Source organism: Octopus bimaculoides, chromosome 2 (genome assembly GCF_046866305.1).
Source record: "Octopus bimaculoides isolate indiv1 chromosome 2, ASM4686630v1, whole genome shotgun sequence".
NCBI classification, from domain to species: Eukaryota; Metazoa; Mollusca; class Cephalopoda; order Octopoda; family Octopodidae; genus Octopus; species Octopus bimaculoides.
The window spans coordinates 86,673,095-86,689,227 of NC_142929.1; the positions used below are offsets into that span (position 1 = coordinate 86,673,095).

The following is a 16,133-nucleotide window of genomic DNA, read 5'->3' on the forward strand; positions in this document are numbered from 1 at the left end:
TGTTTCCAGGATATTTATTATATCCCTTCATTGGAGACGGTGTGAGAGGATGGTTAAGCAATAGTTAGTTTACATAAGATAGGAAATAGAGAGTGAATGTAGGGATATTGTATTTGTAAATCCATTGGTTAGGCAGAATGGTATACAGAACCCTTTAAACAGAACCCTTGATTCAATAACACTGTGTATAAACTCTGTATTTGGAATGACCAATTTCAAAGACTGTTGGATTTTACTCATAGGAAATTGGAATCTTAATAATGGATTTACAAATGCAATGACCAATCTTAATGACGATTGGATTTTACTCACAAGGTATTGGAATCTTATATGTATACCATTCTGCCTAAACAATGGATTTACAAATACAATATCCCTACATCCACTCTCTATTTCCTATCTTATGTAAACTAACTATTGCTTAACCATCCTCTCACACCGTCTCCGATGAAGGGATATAATAAATATTCTGGAAACAGCTGTAAGACCTATTTATAAATGTTCTATATTATACACAGCCTTGGTTTTTTTATCTAATTACGAAATCCTTATATTCACACGCTGATATATGACCTACATTGGACCCCTTATTCACATGAGCTTAACTATGTTCTATCCACAGTACTTACTCAGCATTACCTGAAACTTCTGGGTCTAATTGACACCACTTTCGCTCATAACCTAAATATATATATATATATATATATATATATATATATATGTAAAAGAATTTGTCCTATTATTGAATTTATATATATATATATATATATATATATTATTTTGTTTAAAAAAGTTCCAACACTGTCTGTTTTTTATGTTTTATTTATATTCCTGCAGAACCAATGTGGGATATAGAATATGGAATATACAATATATAATATAATATACAATATATAATATAAGATAAAATAAAATAAAATAAAAATAGATGGCACCATGAAATAAAGTATTGAATGTAGATGAAATATTGAGTGTTCAATATAAAGGATCAAATATAATTCTCAATCAGCATTTTTCAGATAATCACGGGCCCCTGTTAGTGTATATGTTTTCATTCATGTGCATTAACTACAGTATTAGAATGGTTTAGCTGTTATTTCTAGTAATGTAGATGTTTCCTAACACCCTAGTCACACTTAGTGACAATTATAATTCTCTATTTTGGTGAAACATTGCAAACTGCTGTTTATATTATATATGTATGTATGTATGTATCTTTGTGAGTGCATGTGTATAAGCTTGTTGCCCACCCAAATTTTTTGTACATGTTTATGTTTCGTATCCATGTGTACACACATGTATACTCATTCTCTGCTTTTTTTTTACCTGTCTTTCTGTCATAGATATATATGTATAATCAAGTAAATAGCACTGAGTGGAATATATTTTGATCTATATGATCTATTTAACTGATTTTAGCTTTATTTTGATTAATCAACTTAAATCTTATCTGATACATTATACTAGTGCATTTGTTGGTGATAGATATTCGGGTTATTTCATGCTGTTGACACACCCATGATATGATATAGATTTATCCTGCATTGCAGATTTATTTTGTAAGTTGTTTCTGTTTCAATCAAAATGTCTGAAGAGTAATTAAGATTTCTATTCCTTCATGTCTCTAGCAAAAATTTCTGTAAAAATAATTCTTTGAAATCCGGCAAATCCATGTCGTATATTCTAATTTTTTTTTCAACAAAATGAGGAGTATTTATTTCCATAACTTTTCTTCCTTTGAAGTGAAAATAAATTTATATTTTACTTTGGAATGAGTAATCCAAAAATATATTGGAAACTCTACATTTACACATTATTTACATTATTTGCATTTGACGGATATTTGTCCTCATATTGTTTGTTGTTAACACAATGTTTTGGCTGATGTACCCGCCAGCCTTCATCAGGTGTTTTGGGAAAATTTCAAACCCAGGACACCTGATTAAGGCTGGAGGATATATCAGCCAAAACGTGTTAACAACAAACAAGATGAGGACAAATATTCGTCAAATGTAAATAACGTACATAATTCCTCGTCTACATTTACAGTCTTCTTTTTTGATTTCTAATATTATTTAAAGCCGAAGATTGATAATTCATATTTTTCTGTTCTAGGTATAGGAAAGGTTTTGAAGTACATCCTAATGAATATGCTGGGATAAATTTATCAACTCTACTCGTAATATCAGGTGAAACAATGGAAATGAGTCAGGAACTCAAGAAAATAGGTAGGTAAGAAAGTGAAATGCTTTCTAGAATCTATTTTTGACAGGGACATATAGTCATGGGGTACTTTGCTGTGTACTTATAGGTGTCATTTAATAATATGATAAAATTTGCTCAGTGTAAATATGTATTCACATTTCATTATAATTTATTATAAATTTATGTTAGGTACAATGCTAATATTAGGCTTTGTTCCTTGTAACTAGTTAGACTTATCAGCCATTACTTAGTGTTTTTTTCTTCTTGCCTTTAACCCTCTAACGCGGAATATAGGCCACTTATAATTGAATTCCATGTCGCATAATTTTTCGCTTCTGTACTTATACTCTGCCATGAATGTCCCCCTTTCTCTAGTTCCCCTTGTGTTGATCTATGCCACGAATTCTTAGGCCTAGCCCTCTCTCTATATCCATCCGGATTCAACTGTAAAGCACTTTTCGCTACATTTGGTGTGTCTTTTCTAATTGTGCTACCAATCCACTTCCACTTTTTCTTAAATATTTTCTCCCTAATATTCAAAGCCCAACCCCTCGTCCTCGTCATGAGAGATGGAAACAGGTAAAGCTGGTGAAATTGAATGGGCTAATCACTCGTGCAATGGATTTTCAAATTGATTACGAAAACACTGATAGTTGACAAGTCTTGTATTAATTACTTAGTGTAGAAAAATAAAATTGTGATGAATTTATTCTTTCACAATTCATTATGACAACTATAGTGATCGGTGTGTTACACTTTTTAATGACAGTAACTTAATTATTTGCGGTATCTTAGGGGGTGCTAATGCTTTCATACTTTCTGTGTGAGTGAGAAGAAATTTTCTACATCTAGGGATTAGTTTGTTACTAGCCTTTTAAAGAAATTTTGGAATTTTATTAATTTTAGCAATTCCTGAGGGTTTTCACTAACTATTATGATATGGTACAGTATTATTTTTGCTACTGTATAGAGTTCTAATCCAAACTCTGATCTAAATTTAGTTTAACAATATATTATACGATTGATATTATTACTTTGTTATTTATCTAGGTGTTCAATTCAGTTCATTTAAAATAATTTGGTGTATTTATTTTCAAATTTTGAAGATTCTTAATAGATGACAAGCTCACCTCAAATACTTGGCAATCAGGTATTTCACCAGTTGCTGATATCTTGATTTAGCCCTGATAATACATTGTTACCATAACTCTAATAATGCTATTCAAATATTTTCTTTCTAGGGTTTACTTTAAATCACTTGATTGGTCAGAAGGGGGGTTTTGAATCTCTCGCTGATTACTGGGATGTAGCAACATTCTTTGAGATGAGTGTACTTGGTGAAAACTATGCAAAAGTGTCTCAAGCTGCCATGTGTATGTTTAGATTGAATCCTCCAAATTGGTAAAGTATTTTTTTCTATTATTTTTTATGCATACTTTGTTACATTTTTCTTTGTTTGCTTTACATACTTTTTTGGAAAATGTTCTGTCAGTCTAAGCAAGATGTTTTATTTGAATCTCAATACTGATATACTGGTTTTATGGAAGTTTATTTTCAGAGATTATTTCTGATAACAATTCTTTTAATTTGTTACATTTTTTAGAAACATGTGATACTACATAATAGAGAAATGTTGGCATTGAAGATAGATGGTTTGTAGTACAACAATTAACAAAGTATGAGTTGAATGCAAAATGTTTATTGAGTAAAAGGTTGAACAGATGTAAAATGGGAAAAGAGCTGAACATCAAAGAGATTGCTGTGAAAAAAATGTCATAAGTTATCTGCAGTACAGTTATGTCTAGGAAGATTTGAACACTAGCTTTTACTGAGTGATGACACAGAATTGAGATGCATTGATTGATAGTGTACTGGAGATTCTTTTTGAAGCCAATCCAACTTGGAACAATGTCATCATCACTGTTGTTCCTACTGCTGGAGAGAAAGCTACCTTGTGTTGATTTCAAATTACTGTTTTAAATATTCTTTCAAATTGAGCAAGATCTGGATCTATTTTTCGCTGATCACTCTTGTACATGAGTCAGCTGTCTTGCCATTTTTGTTACTGCTTCTGTTGTGATGTTGGTGTTGGCAGGTGGTTATTCTTTTCTTTTATTCTTTTACTTGTTTCAGTCATTTGACTGCGGCCATGCTGGAGCGCTGCCTTTAGTTGAACAAATCGACTCCAGGACTTATTCTTTGTGAGCCTAGTACTTATTCTATCGGTTTCTTTTGCCGAACTGCTAAGCTATAGGGACATAAATACACCAACATTGGTTGTCAAGCTATGGTGGGGAGACAAACACACACATATTATGGGCTTTTTTCAGTTTCTGTCTACCAAATCCACTCACAAGGCTTTGGTTGGCCCAAGGCTATAGAAGAAGATACTTGCCCAAGTGCCATGCAGTGGGACTGAAACTGGAACCATGTGGTTCGGAAGCAAGCTTCTTTATTTCATGGAAATTGGCCATGAAGCCCTTACATGGAAGCAAAGCGGGCTGGACATTTACATTAATGAATGAGAAATGACAAAATGCGAATGTTATAAATGGGAGGGGTATTCGGCACCCGCCGACCGAAAACCCCTCGAAATCACTGTTCTTTTACAATTCAGATTACGTACAATCAAATCAAATCAAATCAAGCAATCAAAATAACATGATTTAATAATCAATGAATAGGCGCTTAAGCCTCTTAAACTTCCTCCCCGAGCAACTTTTTTGCCGCCCACAGGCAAGCCTGCTGCGACAAATTGAGGCCTATTCCAAGGAATTGAAAATCTTCCTTTCTAAAGGAGGCCATTATCTTGAACAACTCTGTGTTGCTCAGAACCTCTGCGTACACCTGTGGAGGCCACTCTGGATAGTCCAGGCACCTGGACTCTAACCGTTCGCGGTCCAGTATGCCATCCAGGAAGCACTCCACAACCCCTCCTCTGTGGTAGAAGACAATGCAATCACTGTCCCACTGACAGTGGGGAGGAGCCTCAGTCTGCTTCATCGGTGACACCCTTCCCACTGATGAAGCATCAGGACATGCCGGTGTTGCATCAACATCCACCGGCCATGTCCCAGTTCTCCTTCTTCTTTTCTTTGGGGTTGCGGGAGCAGGGGCCTCTGTTGGTTTAACTGGAAGGACCTCATTTCCTGCAACCTGCGGATCCCTCGATGAGCAACCATTGTTGCTCACCTTCTTCCACTTTCTTTTTTTCATGGAGGCAACCTTCTCCACGACTTCCACCGTCTCCCCCTCCAGTGGGGGGGAGGCGGCAGGCACCTTTTCTTTTTCCTGCTCCAATGCCTTACCACGGCCCTGGGGGCAGTTCTTCCCGATATGGCCAGGCTCCAGGCACAGGTGACACTTGGGTGGGAGGGCATCCCTCAAGTATCACTGGGTACCTGGACCCGGTCATCTTCAAAAAATCAGGAAAAATAAGGTCTTTATCTGATTGGATCTAAAGGGTCAAAACAGCTTTTGCCCCAACCCAATCAGCTACAAGCATCATTTTGACACTCAAGAGCCTGGAATTGCTGCCACCCAGACCCCTGCAAACACTCTCTTCTATCCACTGGGGATTTATCCTGGGCAGCAGCCCACACACCCAGGCTCTTATCAGCTTCCTCCCACAATATGTGAGGAGGAACAAAATTCCTTCAGCCACTAGGTACTCCGGCCTACTATTTGAACCTGGAACCACACGACTGGAACACACTGGAACTTCCACAATTATTCACTTAGAGTGAATAAAAAACAACTTCTCCAGGCCACAATGTACTCCAGGCCTTTTTAGTAAAAAAAATGAAGCTGGAACACCTCAACCAGAACAAGTACAAAAATAAAAGTTCAACTTTTTCTTTTTTTCAGGCGAGGATACGCCCCCCCCCCCCAAAAAAAACAACAACTTTTGCTTGCGGACACAAGCAACAAGAAAAAAAACGCCAAGAGTAGGTGAAATTGCCCCAGAGCTGGGCAGAATTTACTGATAAAAATTAAAACGACCACTAAATCCCACCCAGCTTCAAATGGACAAAAACACCTACCTCGACGCTTTCACTATTCTTCACAAGATGGAGCATTAAAAACCACGTCTTCCTTGTTTAGCTGCAAGAAGCGAACTTGATGTGCAGAAGCAAGCTTTTTACCACACAGCCACTCCTGCTAGTAATTTTGATTATGCTACTACTTTGCTGGTAGTAAAACTATTGTGGCTACTTTTGCCATTGTTGTTTACAGTATCATTAGTCATGTTCACAGCCTTGATCACTTGTGCAACTGCTGGTGGTATTGGTGGCAATATAGTGTTATTGTTTAGCTTTATATTAACTTTGATCAGGCAAACCAATGTTTACAGATCTTCAAGCTGTGACCATCTTGTCTTTTTAGAATCATCTAGAGAAATCATTAACATTTCTCTTTGTACCAATCCTTGCTATCTCTGCTTTTGTTATATGTGCCGACCATTTCCTCTCTCTTTAGTTATTTCATTGCTTCATATTTATTTCAAATATTTTTTTGAAATGGAACAGTTATTTGATGAAAAGAGAAAATGACCACCTCTCCCCACTTCGCAACAAAAGTATAACAATGAACAAAAGAAGCATCTTAGTCAGGCAAAATAAACACCCGTTGAAAATTAAACTATGTCTCAAGTGGAAATGTATTTGAAGGTATGTAGTACAATTGAGTGCCATGCAAGACAAAATGTACCGTGGGTTAATAGAAGTGCTGTGTACAGAAGGTACAAAAGTACTTTGTCCCATGTGTCATTGAAATATTTGTCCTTGCCCACTTAAAGAGCATTATCAAATTGATGGTGATTAATGTGCTGCCACCTGTGGATTGGTGGATGGTGACTGCAGTAGTAATATAAAGGGACTAAGTTGTAAAAGTTTTTCCAAGAGGACTGACTGGGGATCAATGTTGATAAAGTTTTGATCAATAAGGGAATCTGGAAAATATTTCCCAACTCATTTCCATCATTTGCAACTTGCATGTTGTGGCGGAGGGCAGATCTAATTGTTACAAGCATAGCATTGACTTTCTAAAAGCCTCAGAAGAGCAGAGGATCCTTTTTTGTTGCCAATACCTCAACCATAACACCATATCATTAGTACCATCGTTGAAAAGACATCAACACCTATATAGCAACACAACATTCAGTGACATAGTTAAGTTAATATAAATATATTTAATACTACAAATGTCAAAAATCTTGTTTAAAATACTTATGCTGTTAGAAAAAGATAACATAAGCTCAGTGAAATATTTGCTTATTATTTTGGCAAGTATCTTAGAAAACCCAATTGCATAGCTTCTCATATACGTCATGGTATATTTACTTAGTGCTGAATCCATTGAAAGCTGAATTATGTCTCAAATACTTTTCCATTTGAGACATAATTCAGCTTTCAATGGATGTTTATTTTGCCTGACTGAGATGTGTCTTCACCGGTAAGGTAAAGTTCATACTTTGATTAATGATTAGCCATTGAGCTAGTGTTTCTTTTCTTTGTGACATGATTATTTATATTTATCTTTTTGAAGTTCATGGAATTAAATATAACACTATAACTTAATCTTTTTTTATTTTTTGTGCTAATGGCATATCTGACTAATTTTCTTGAGTAATACTTTTTATGCAATGACCTTTTCTTACCATTCTTTTATTTCTCATTAAGCGATATTAGGTGGTAGGATCCAAAATGAGAAGTATAATCAAAACTGGCCATCCAGTCAAGTATTGACGAGATACCACCTTGTGATTGGTGGGTATTTATGTCCTGACTTAGGCCAGATTGTTAGATTTCTTCAGGGGTCTGGAAACTTTCTTGAGTGGGCAACTGGAAAAATATTTTAAACGTTCATTGAAATAGTGTAGGAGTAGTTAGGAGGGATGGAAATTACAACTGTCACATAGTTATCACCTGGATTTCCTGAATGGATCATCCAGATCATATTTAGGTAGTGTTTTTGTTATGTCAGCGGATAACGATAGTGTAGGGTAACCACAGTTTTGGTTAGTTGGCTAAACAGACTGCATGTTTGTGATCTGTCTTGTCAGCTTTACAAGGCACATGAACAAGACATGGTTATTGAAAGTTGAATGCATCATTCACTGCATGGAAAACTTACAAAGATCAAATTGGCAGATCAGTCAGACATGATAATGGCACCATAAACAAGAATTAGTGGGTCTTCGTTCAGAGAAAATAATGAAGAATTAATGAGAGAAAATACCAGATTTGAGTGAGAGTCAGTAGGAAATGTTTGGAAAGGCACTATATCAAACATGTTGGTAACTAGAATGTTTCTCAACTGTTTCTTTGGTTTGAAGTACAGTGGTTGTGCCATTTAAGGTAAGGCACATGCTTTTGCATGCTAAGAAACAAACACCACTTAGTGAGCCTGAGTGGCAGTAGTGTGTTGTGGAATAATAGCGACAGTTTGTATCTGATTCCAAGTAGATACTTGCAGTTTTTCAGCGACACTTTATCACTTTTTTAAGTGGTATGCTGGAGGTGTGGATTTCAGTCCTTTGATGATGGTCCTACTCATTGTGAAAAAAAAAAAAAACTGCAGCTAAAAGCCAATAATAAATGTGAGATACAGGAACAGCTGAGTAGTTATAGAAGAAGAAATTCCAAGTTTTAGATGATCTGTTCTAAGAGTTTCATAGTTACATGCAAAGCTTGCTACCTCTTGTTTTTGAAGATATTTATTACAATAGACAGAAGACTAGGTTAATTTTATGTTGTGTAAAGTAAGGAGTGGCCGGCTGTGTTGCAGAAAGACACAACCAGGTTGGTCATTATTGATAAATTCATGGAGGGTTAAAAATGTGGGCCAAAGAGATTTGCACTGCTTCCTGGGTGTGCTGCCAGTGCTGCACAGACATATGTACTTCCCAGCAGATCTAATGAGGTCAACATGCAGCTTCTGCATTATATACCAAATCCATTGTAAAGCTCTGCCACTTACATATCAAGGGAATCCAGGTTGTTTTTTTTCTGTCTGTTGGCCAGAGAAAAAGAGATAGTATGGGTGTCATTTGGTAGGATCTTGAGCAAGTCTTTTACTTTTTGAATAAAATCTCAATTTTTTCTAGGGCCATTTAAAGTGGAAGAGAAAGTGCTACCGTCTAGTAAGTTACAGAAAGATTGTTGTTGGTTAGTTTGAATTGGTCCTGATTAAGAAGACATAATTGTTCCTTTGTCACTTTTTTAGAAATAGTGTAGTATATAATTAAAAGTGTCCTCATCTAAGATGGTAAGGTGTGATCTCAGGAAGATTTAAAAGGTATTTTTGTCAGGTTAAGTGACCACATAGGGGCTGCTTGATCATTCTACTTAGAGAAAGGTTATTGTGCACTAACTAGTTTAGTGTAGATGAAGGGATTTATAACAAAGAGAAAACACTTGCTATTGAAAGATATTAAAAATTTATGGGGTACACATTTGACTTGGCTGGTCATCTTTGTTTTGGGCATTTCATCCCATTTATAAGTGTTTTTTTCATTTTGTAGCAGGTCTTTGAAATTTATTGCCTTTGTAGCCAAAATAAAAAAAAAAAAAAAAAATAAAAATTATTATCATTATCTCAACTACAGGTACCTAAAGTCTACCATTGGCAATATTAAGCTAATTAGCAAGTTTCGGAAATCAGAACCAGATCCAAGTAATTACTCAAAATCTGAAATGACGGTAGGTTTTTTTTTTTTATCTATTAATGCCAAGTCTCATTAACAGTTCTCATAGTGTAGTTAATTTGCTAAAAATATTAGGCTTACTTAATACACTAGAGAAAAAAAAAACATTAATTACCACGTACTATTTCTTAAATATCTAAAATTGTTGTCAAAATGAAATTAAAATGTCTGCTTATCTACTGTTATTTCTTTACAGCAATTTCATTTCTGGATGGAATTTTTTGTTGATGCAGTGGAAGAAGTTGTAACTTTTGTTCAATTTCCGGTATGTTATTTCTTGTGAATTAGTGAGTTATTTCTGAAATTACAAATAATTGTTATATTGTGATTCAAGGAAAGATACACTAGAATGGTTTCTTAAAAAATATTTAAGTTAAGCATTCAGTACATCACTCCTAAACTTAATACAAAAAAAGGTGGAGAAGTATTAGAATACTGTTATTTTGATTTGTCCTGTACCTTATAAACTCCATTAAGATTGACATTCATCTCTTTAGAGGTTGATAAAGTAAATGAAAGTCATATTTCTGACTAGAGTTAGTATAATCATGCATTGATCAGCCATTAAGTTTTTGTGAACTTTTTTTGGTCTGTGCTATATTTTGATTAGTATATTATTTTGACAATCAATCTATTGTAATGTAGTTACTTGTCACCAAAATTGTTGTATTACCAATTGTTATGATGATACTTTTTTTACACTATAACCATGTAGTAACAATGAAACAGATTATGAAGCAGAGTAACAACAATGTAACAATCCAGCAAACTCTCCACGAACTATACATGAACCACCAAATGATATTCCAACAAACTACCAAAATGACACCTTACAACTTCCTGTGATTAACGCTTACTCTGTCTCTCACTCAGACTGCTACTATTTATAATTATTTGGTCAAGTCTGTTCTCACAGGGAGTGTTGTGACTCTTGGCACTACACAATCCATTTCAGTTTTATGGGTTCAGTCACTATCGTCCTTTTACTGTTGGTTTTACACTATGCATGAGTGTTGCAGCATTGTATTAGTGCATGAAGTGACATTAACATCTACTATAGTTAATATTTATGGTAAGTTTCTCACCAGGTTTTACTCAGCATTTACGTATACATTCCTGTTAGTCATTTCATTGCTATATCCAGCAGCTTTCTAGGCATAAATGATTATATATACATACACATTCGTACATATTTATACACAGACATGTTGCTTAAACAATATCCAGTATCTTCCAGAGGAAAAACTGCATCATGATAAATATAGACAATGCCTCTTTTATTGAATTAAAACATCAAAACATCAAAACAAAGAAATAGGTAGAACATTCTCATCAAATTTTCTTCCAAGTGTGAACATATTTGTTTTGGGACAAAAGAAGGATCATATGCAGTTATAGATGTCAACTGTTTTACTATGTGCATATGTCTTTCAAAATCAGTGAGAAGAATATTGATGAACAATTGGTTTGAGCATGTAGCTACTGTACCTTATTGTAAATTCACATTTGTACCTATAGTTATTGGTGTACTTCACTATGTTAATAAATGTTTAAGTGACTATCTTCAAAAGCTCGGATTTTCAGACGAAGAAGGTTGACTCACACATTACAAATACAATCTGTAAGTGGAACAGTAAAAATTATGCAAAACTTTTCTAATGTTCAACATGTAATACTTATTGCTAATGCTATCAAAATTCTAGTGATGAATTTGTTTCTTTGTTAGAGAAAAGCTCTTGTAGGAAAAATTAAAATAATTAAAACAAAGAGTAAAGAAACATACATATATACATATATATACGCACATACGTGCACAGACATGCACACACATACCTGCACATGCACATACACACACATGTGTAGTTACCAACCAGCTGATAACCACATGCATGTATGCCAGTATAAACAAGTTGGCTTTTAAGCCACAAGTTGTATAGAGAAAGATGAACACAAACAACATCTTAATGAAAAAAGTCACCTCTCAAGAGGATTTAAACTCATTCTGATCTAAAATCTGTGCTTTGAAAGACCTTTCAATGCACTCAGTTAATTTTGTAGATTTGGGTCTGACAGAGATTGACAAAGAGTATGTTTCATACCACATTATTACCATGAAACTGATCTCTATGTATTCTTTGAAAACTGATGTGCATGCATTCAAGAAGAATCATAAAGTCATAAATGTTTTCCAGGAAGCATTAAAGCTAAGATCAGCAAATTTATTGAATGCAGTTTTTTAAATGTCTTGTTGTATCAGTGTAGCTACATTGATATATTTAGGTGTGTTTACCCCATTCATATGGACCTTTTTTCTGAATTTGAAGTTTGAGCTTTCCTCCTACCAATTTGGGATTGGTATGTTATTCATTACTACATGTTCTGTAGAAGATGTACATGATAAAGATCTTAAATATCATCTTTATGAGTGACTAGTTTAGACCTTAGATGCATCCATGTGACTTTGTTTTAGGTTTTGATGGAAAAGGGTGTAACTGATTGTGAAATTCAATTCTGAACAAAGTTAAAGTAAGAATAAACCATTGCTATTTACATTTCCAATGCTGAAGTGGCCAAGCACATTCAAGTTCTCATGATTACTTTCATCTGTGTTAAAGTAACTAAGGATTTTCAACTTTTCATGCTTTTGGGACTCATGTAATGACTACATTTTGTACTGTTTCTGTGAATTGGAACATAAACTTAGAAAACAGATGCATACCATCCACATAGAGTCGGAATTGAAGTTTCATAGTGCAATTGCTTATGCTGTGTGGACTATCTATTTGTTCAAGTAAGTTGTTTTGATAGCAAAGCTAACTCCACCATCTCATGCTTTCTATGATCTGCATTCATATTATTGTATATCTCTTCTTCACCCCAAAGTTTAAAATTTTAAGTCTCAACCCCTTCTAGTAGTTCAGATGATGCATAGAAGAGGGGGTTTTTTTGCGTTGGATCAGATTGCTTCAAATTCCATAATGAGCTAAATACTGTGAGGTGGCCATGTCAATAATTCAGGTAACTGAGAACAAGTACCTTTCACAGAATCAGATCATTTCTTTTTCTCTTGATCTAAATGTTCTCAGTATCTCTCTTTCCCCTCATCTGCACATTATTGATGCTTTAGTTTTTTTTATTACTCAGTATAGTTCCCAAGTCTTGTACAAAATCTTATTCTGTATATTTCAGTTACAATCATGATGGGAGAAAGTTGAGAATTATTTGGAACCTTCCAACATTGAATTGCATTCTTTTTATCAACCCACCTGTTTATCAAGTTGAGATCCTTTTCTAGGTCCTTGATATTATCTGGACCTTTGCTTTTGATATTTTGATATCATCAACATAGCTAGTGAGAGTAACTGTTAAAGAGCAAGAATGTATTGAAGTTAGCTATTACAAACAATAATAGTCACAAGACAATTTTCTACTCATAACAAAGCTTATTATGAGCATATCTGAAGTTTTTCCTACTTCTTCCATGTCTGCGTGTACCATTAATGAGATTAAAGTTGATTCAATTATTTTAGTTTTGGTAATTTCCGGTGGGGGTACCTTGTTTGCTGTTTGTGTATCAACTTTTGACAGCATTTATGCTTTTCTGACTTATTTACTTCTATTGAGGATGTTGTAAAATTGTTTGTCTCTGTATTCTTGGTATCATTCGTCTTTCAATGTGAGCCACTAGTGAATCTACTAATTCTGCAGGAGCATTATTGTCATTTGTTTTCATTTATCCGTTGTTTTTAGTATTCATCAGCTTGCTGAGCTGCTTCATAAAAACTTAATCTAAACTAAAGGATCAGGAAAATTCTCATTTCATTTAATTTGAGCAGTAAGCTGCTGACAGTCATAATTTCTGGAAACTTCCTTTATATCTTCATTGTTAGTAGGGTTCTCAACAATAGCCCATGTAGAGAAATACAGGGGTTGGACAAAATAATGGAAACACCTTAAAATTTCAAACAAATTTATTTTAATATGGGGTAGGACCACCTTTGGCAGTAATTAGAGCTTGAATTCTACGAGGTATGGTCTCGTAAGAAGTTTGAATTGTTTCCAAAGGAATTTTTGTCCATTCTTCAGCTAAAACAGTCTCTAGTTCTTGTAGTGATGATGGTGGAGGATATTGACTCCTTACTTGCTTTTCTAAAATGCACCATAAATGTTCAATAATATTGAGATCTGGGGACTGTGGTGGCCAGATAAGATGTTCAACTTCACTTGAATGTTCCTCGTACCATTCAGTAACAACTTAAGCTGTGTGAATTGGTACATTATCATCCTGAAAGAGTGTGTTTCCCTCTGGAAACTGTTCTGCAACCATAGGATGAATTTGATCAGATAAAATGCTTAAACAGTTTTGACTATTAATTCTACCATGAAGGGAAACCATTGGGCCAGTGGGTTTCCAAGATATAGCCCCTCAGATCATCACAGATCCTCCTCCGTGTTTAACAGTTGGAAGAAGGCAGTCTGGGTCAAATGCTTCTTTTGGCTGTCTCCACATGTATATTCAGCCAGTGGTCGAAAATAAGGTAAAGGATAACTCGTCCGAGAAAATAACATTCTTCCACTGCTCTAGGGACCAATTCTGTAGGGTTTTACTCCACTCTAAATGTTTTGCAATGTTTGTTTTTGAAAGTAGTAGTTTTCTGATTACAGTCCTCCTGTGAAATCCGGGTTTGTGCAGCACCTAGCGAACAGTTTTTATGGAAACTGGGTTCTCGAGGTGGTCATTAAGCTTTGCAGTAATTTTGGGAGTTGTACTTTTGTGATCCTTTCTAACAATTCATATAAGAGTCTGACAGTCCCTATCTGAAAGTTTTGATTTTCTTCCAGAGTTTTGTTTTGATAAGAAGGTTTTCCCCTCTTTCTCAAAGGCTGTCATTACTTTTGAGACGGTACTTCTTGATACACCAAACATTTCAGCTGTTTTCATTATGCTAGCACCTGCCATATGAGCACCAACAATTTGACCTCTTTGAAAGTCCGATAGATCTGTCATTTTAATTACCTTTTTCTAATGATATCTGAAAACAAACAGCAATTTTAGCGAAACAAATAATAAATCAAAAAGCATAAAAATAAACAAGCTTTTGACAGTTTTATAGTTTTTTCAAAATTATGATGCTATGATGCTAGGTGTTTCCATTAGTTTGTCCAACTCCTGCATACACAGTTCCAGTGTTTACCAATTTCATTTTGTCATGATTTTTGTACTTTTACTTTTTTTTTGATGTGAGAGAAAAGGTAGGTGAGAAATATTTATGATAATGAAAATAAAATATGAGTACTGATATTGTTAAGTTACTCATTCTACTTAAACTTCTATCTTGCATGCTGTATGTTATTAGCATATCTACTATTGTAAACTTAATGAAAGACAAACAATTTTACATCATCAGTAGAAGTAAATAAGTCAGAAAGTTAAACTCGTGATTTACAATTTTTTAAAAATGTGATTCAGAAATAACTTATTTTATCTTATTATATTGAACAAAACCTGAATGGACAAAGCCTTAATCAGACAACAGTCAGAATATATCTGAAAAATAAATGAGGTAGGGAAATGAAAGTAATTACTTTAGTTGCTACTTTTCTGTATAAGAGTATAAATATGTGTGTTTCTCTGTGAGTGTGAGTGCACTCACATGCATAAACATATTTTAGCTTACCTTTCTTGAACTTACCAGAAAAGCTACTGTTAGATGTTTCATTCAAAACACCATGTTTTACTGTTGTTATGTATTCCTTGGTTTGTGTTGGGACAATAAACAATTCATTGAAGACGTTATTATGATTCTATGTGTTTATTTACTTGGCATGTTTACAACCGTGTATGTATAACGGAGTGATACACTGTGCGTATTCGCTTTATTCACAGTTCATACTATTTACTAGATGCGCTTAACAAAACAGTACTAACAATAGAGATGTATTCATATATACGTATAACTTTTCATAGCCATAGACTACTGCCAGGAGTTCCCTTTCTATATTTGCATACCTTATCACTGTGGGTGAGAGAGCTTTCGAGGCATATGCAATAGGTTTACTTTCTTGTATCAATGCTGCGCCAACTTCTCTCATAGAAGCATCAACTTGGAGTGTTACTGGTTTGTGTCTGTCATAGTACTGCAGAGTTGTCTCCTTGCTGATGAGCTTTTTGATTGTATTGAAATCCTGTGTGTATGAAGCACACCAATCAAACTCTATG

General features: G+C 34.7%; 1 protein-coding gene across 8 annotated transcripts in view; it reads left to right on the top strand.

The window, feature by feature from the left end:
* Positions 1-2,082: 2,082 nt before the first annotated feature.
* LOC106882224 (mitogen-activated protein kinase kinase kinase 5) overlaps positions 2,083-16,133 on the top strand; it is a 294,987-nt gene continuing 280,936 nt past the window's right edge. For all 8 annotated transcript variants that reach the window (XM_089347114.1, XM_089347115.1, XM_052978403.2 and 5 more), the window contains exons 1-4: positions 2,083-2,228; positions 3,447-3,606; positions 9,815-9,908; positions 10,110-10,178. In XM_089347114.1, the coding sequence (XP_089203240.1) occupies positions 2,198-2,228; positions 3,447-3,606; positions 9,815-9,908; positions 10,110-10,178 (354 nt within the window). In that variant the 5' untranslated portion in view covers positions 2,083-2,197. The remainder of the gene's footprint in view (positions 2,229-3,446; positions 3,607-9,814; positions 9,909-10,109; positions 10,179-16,133) is intronic.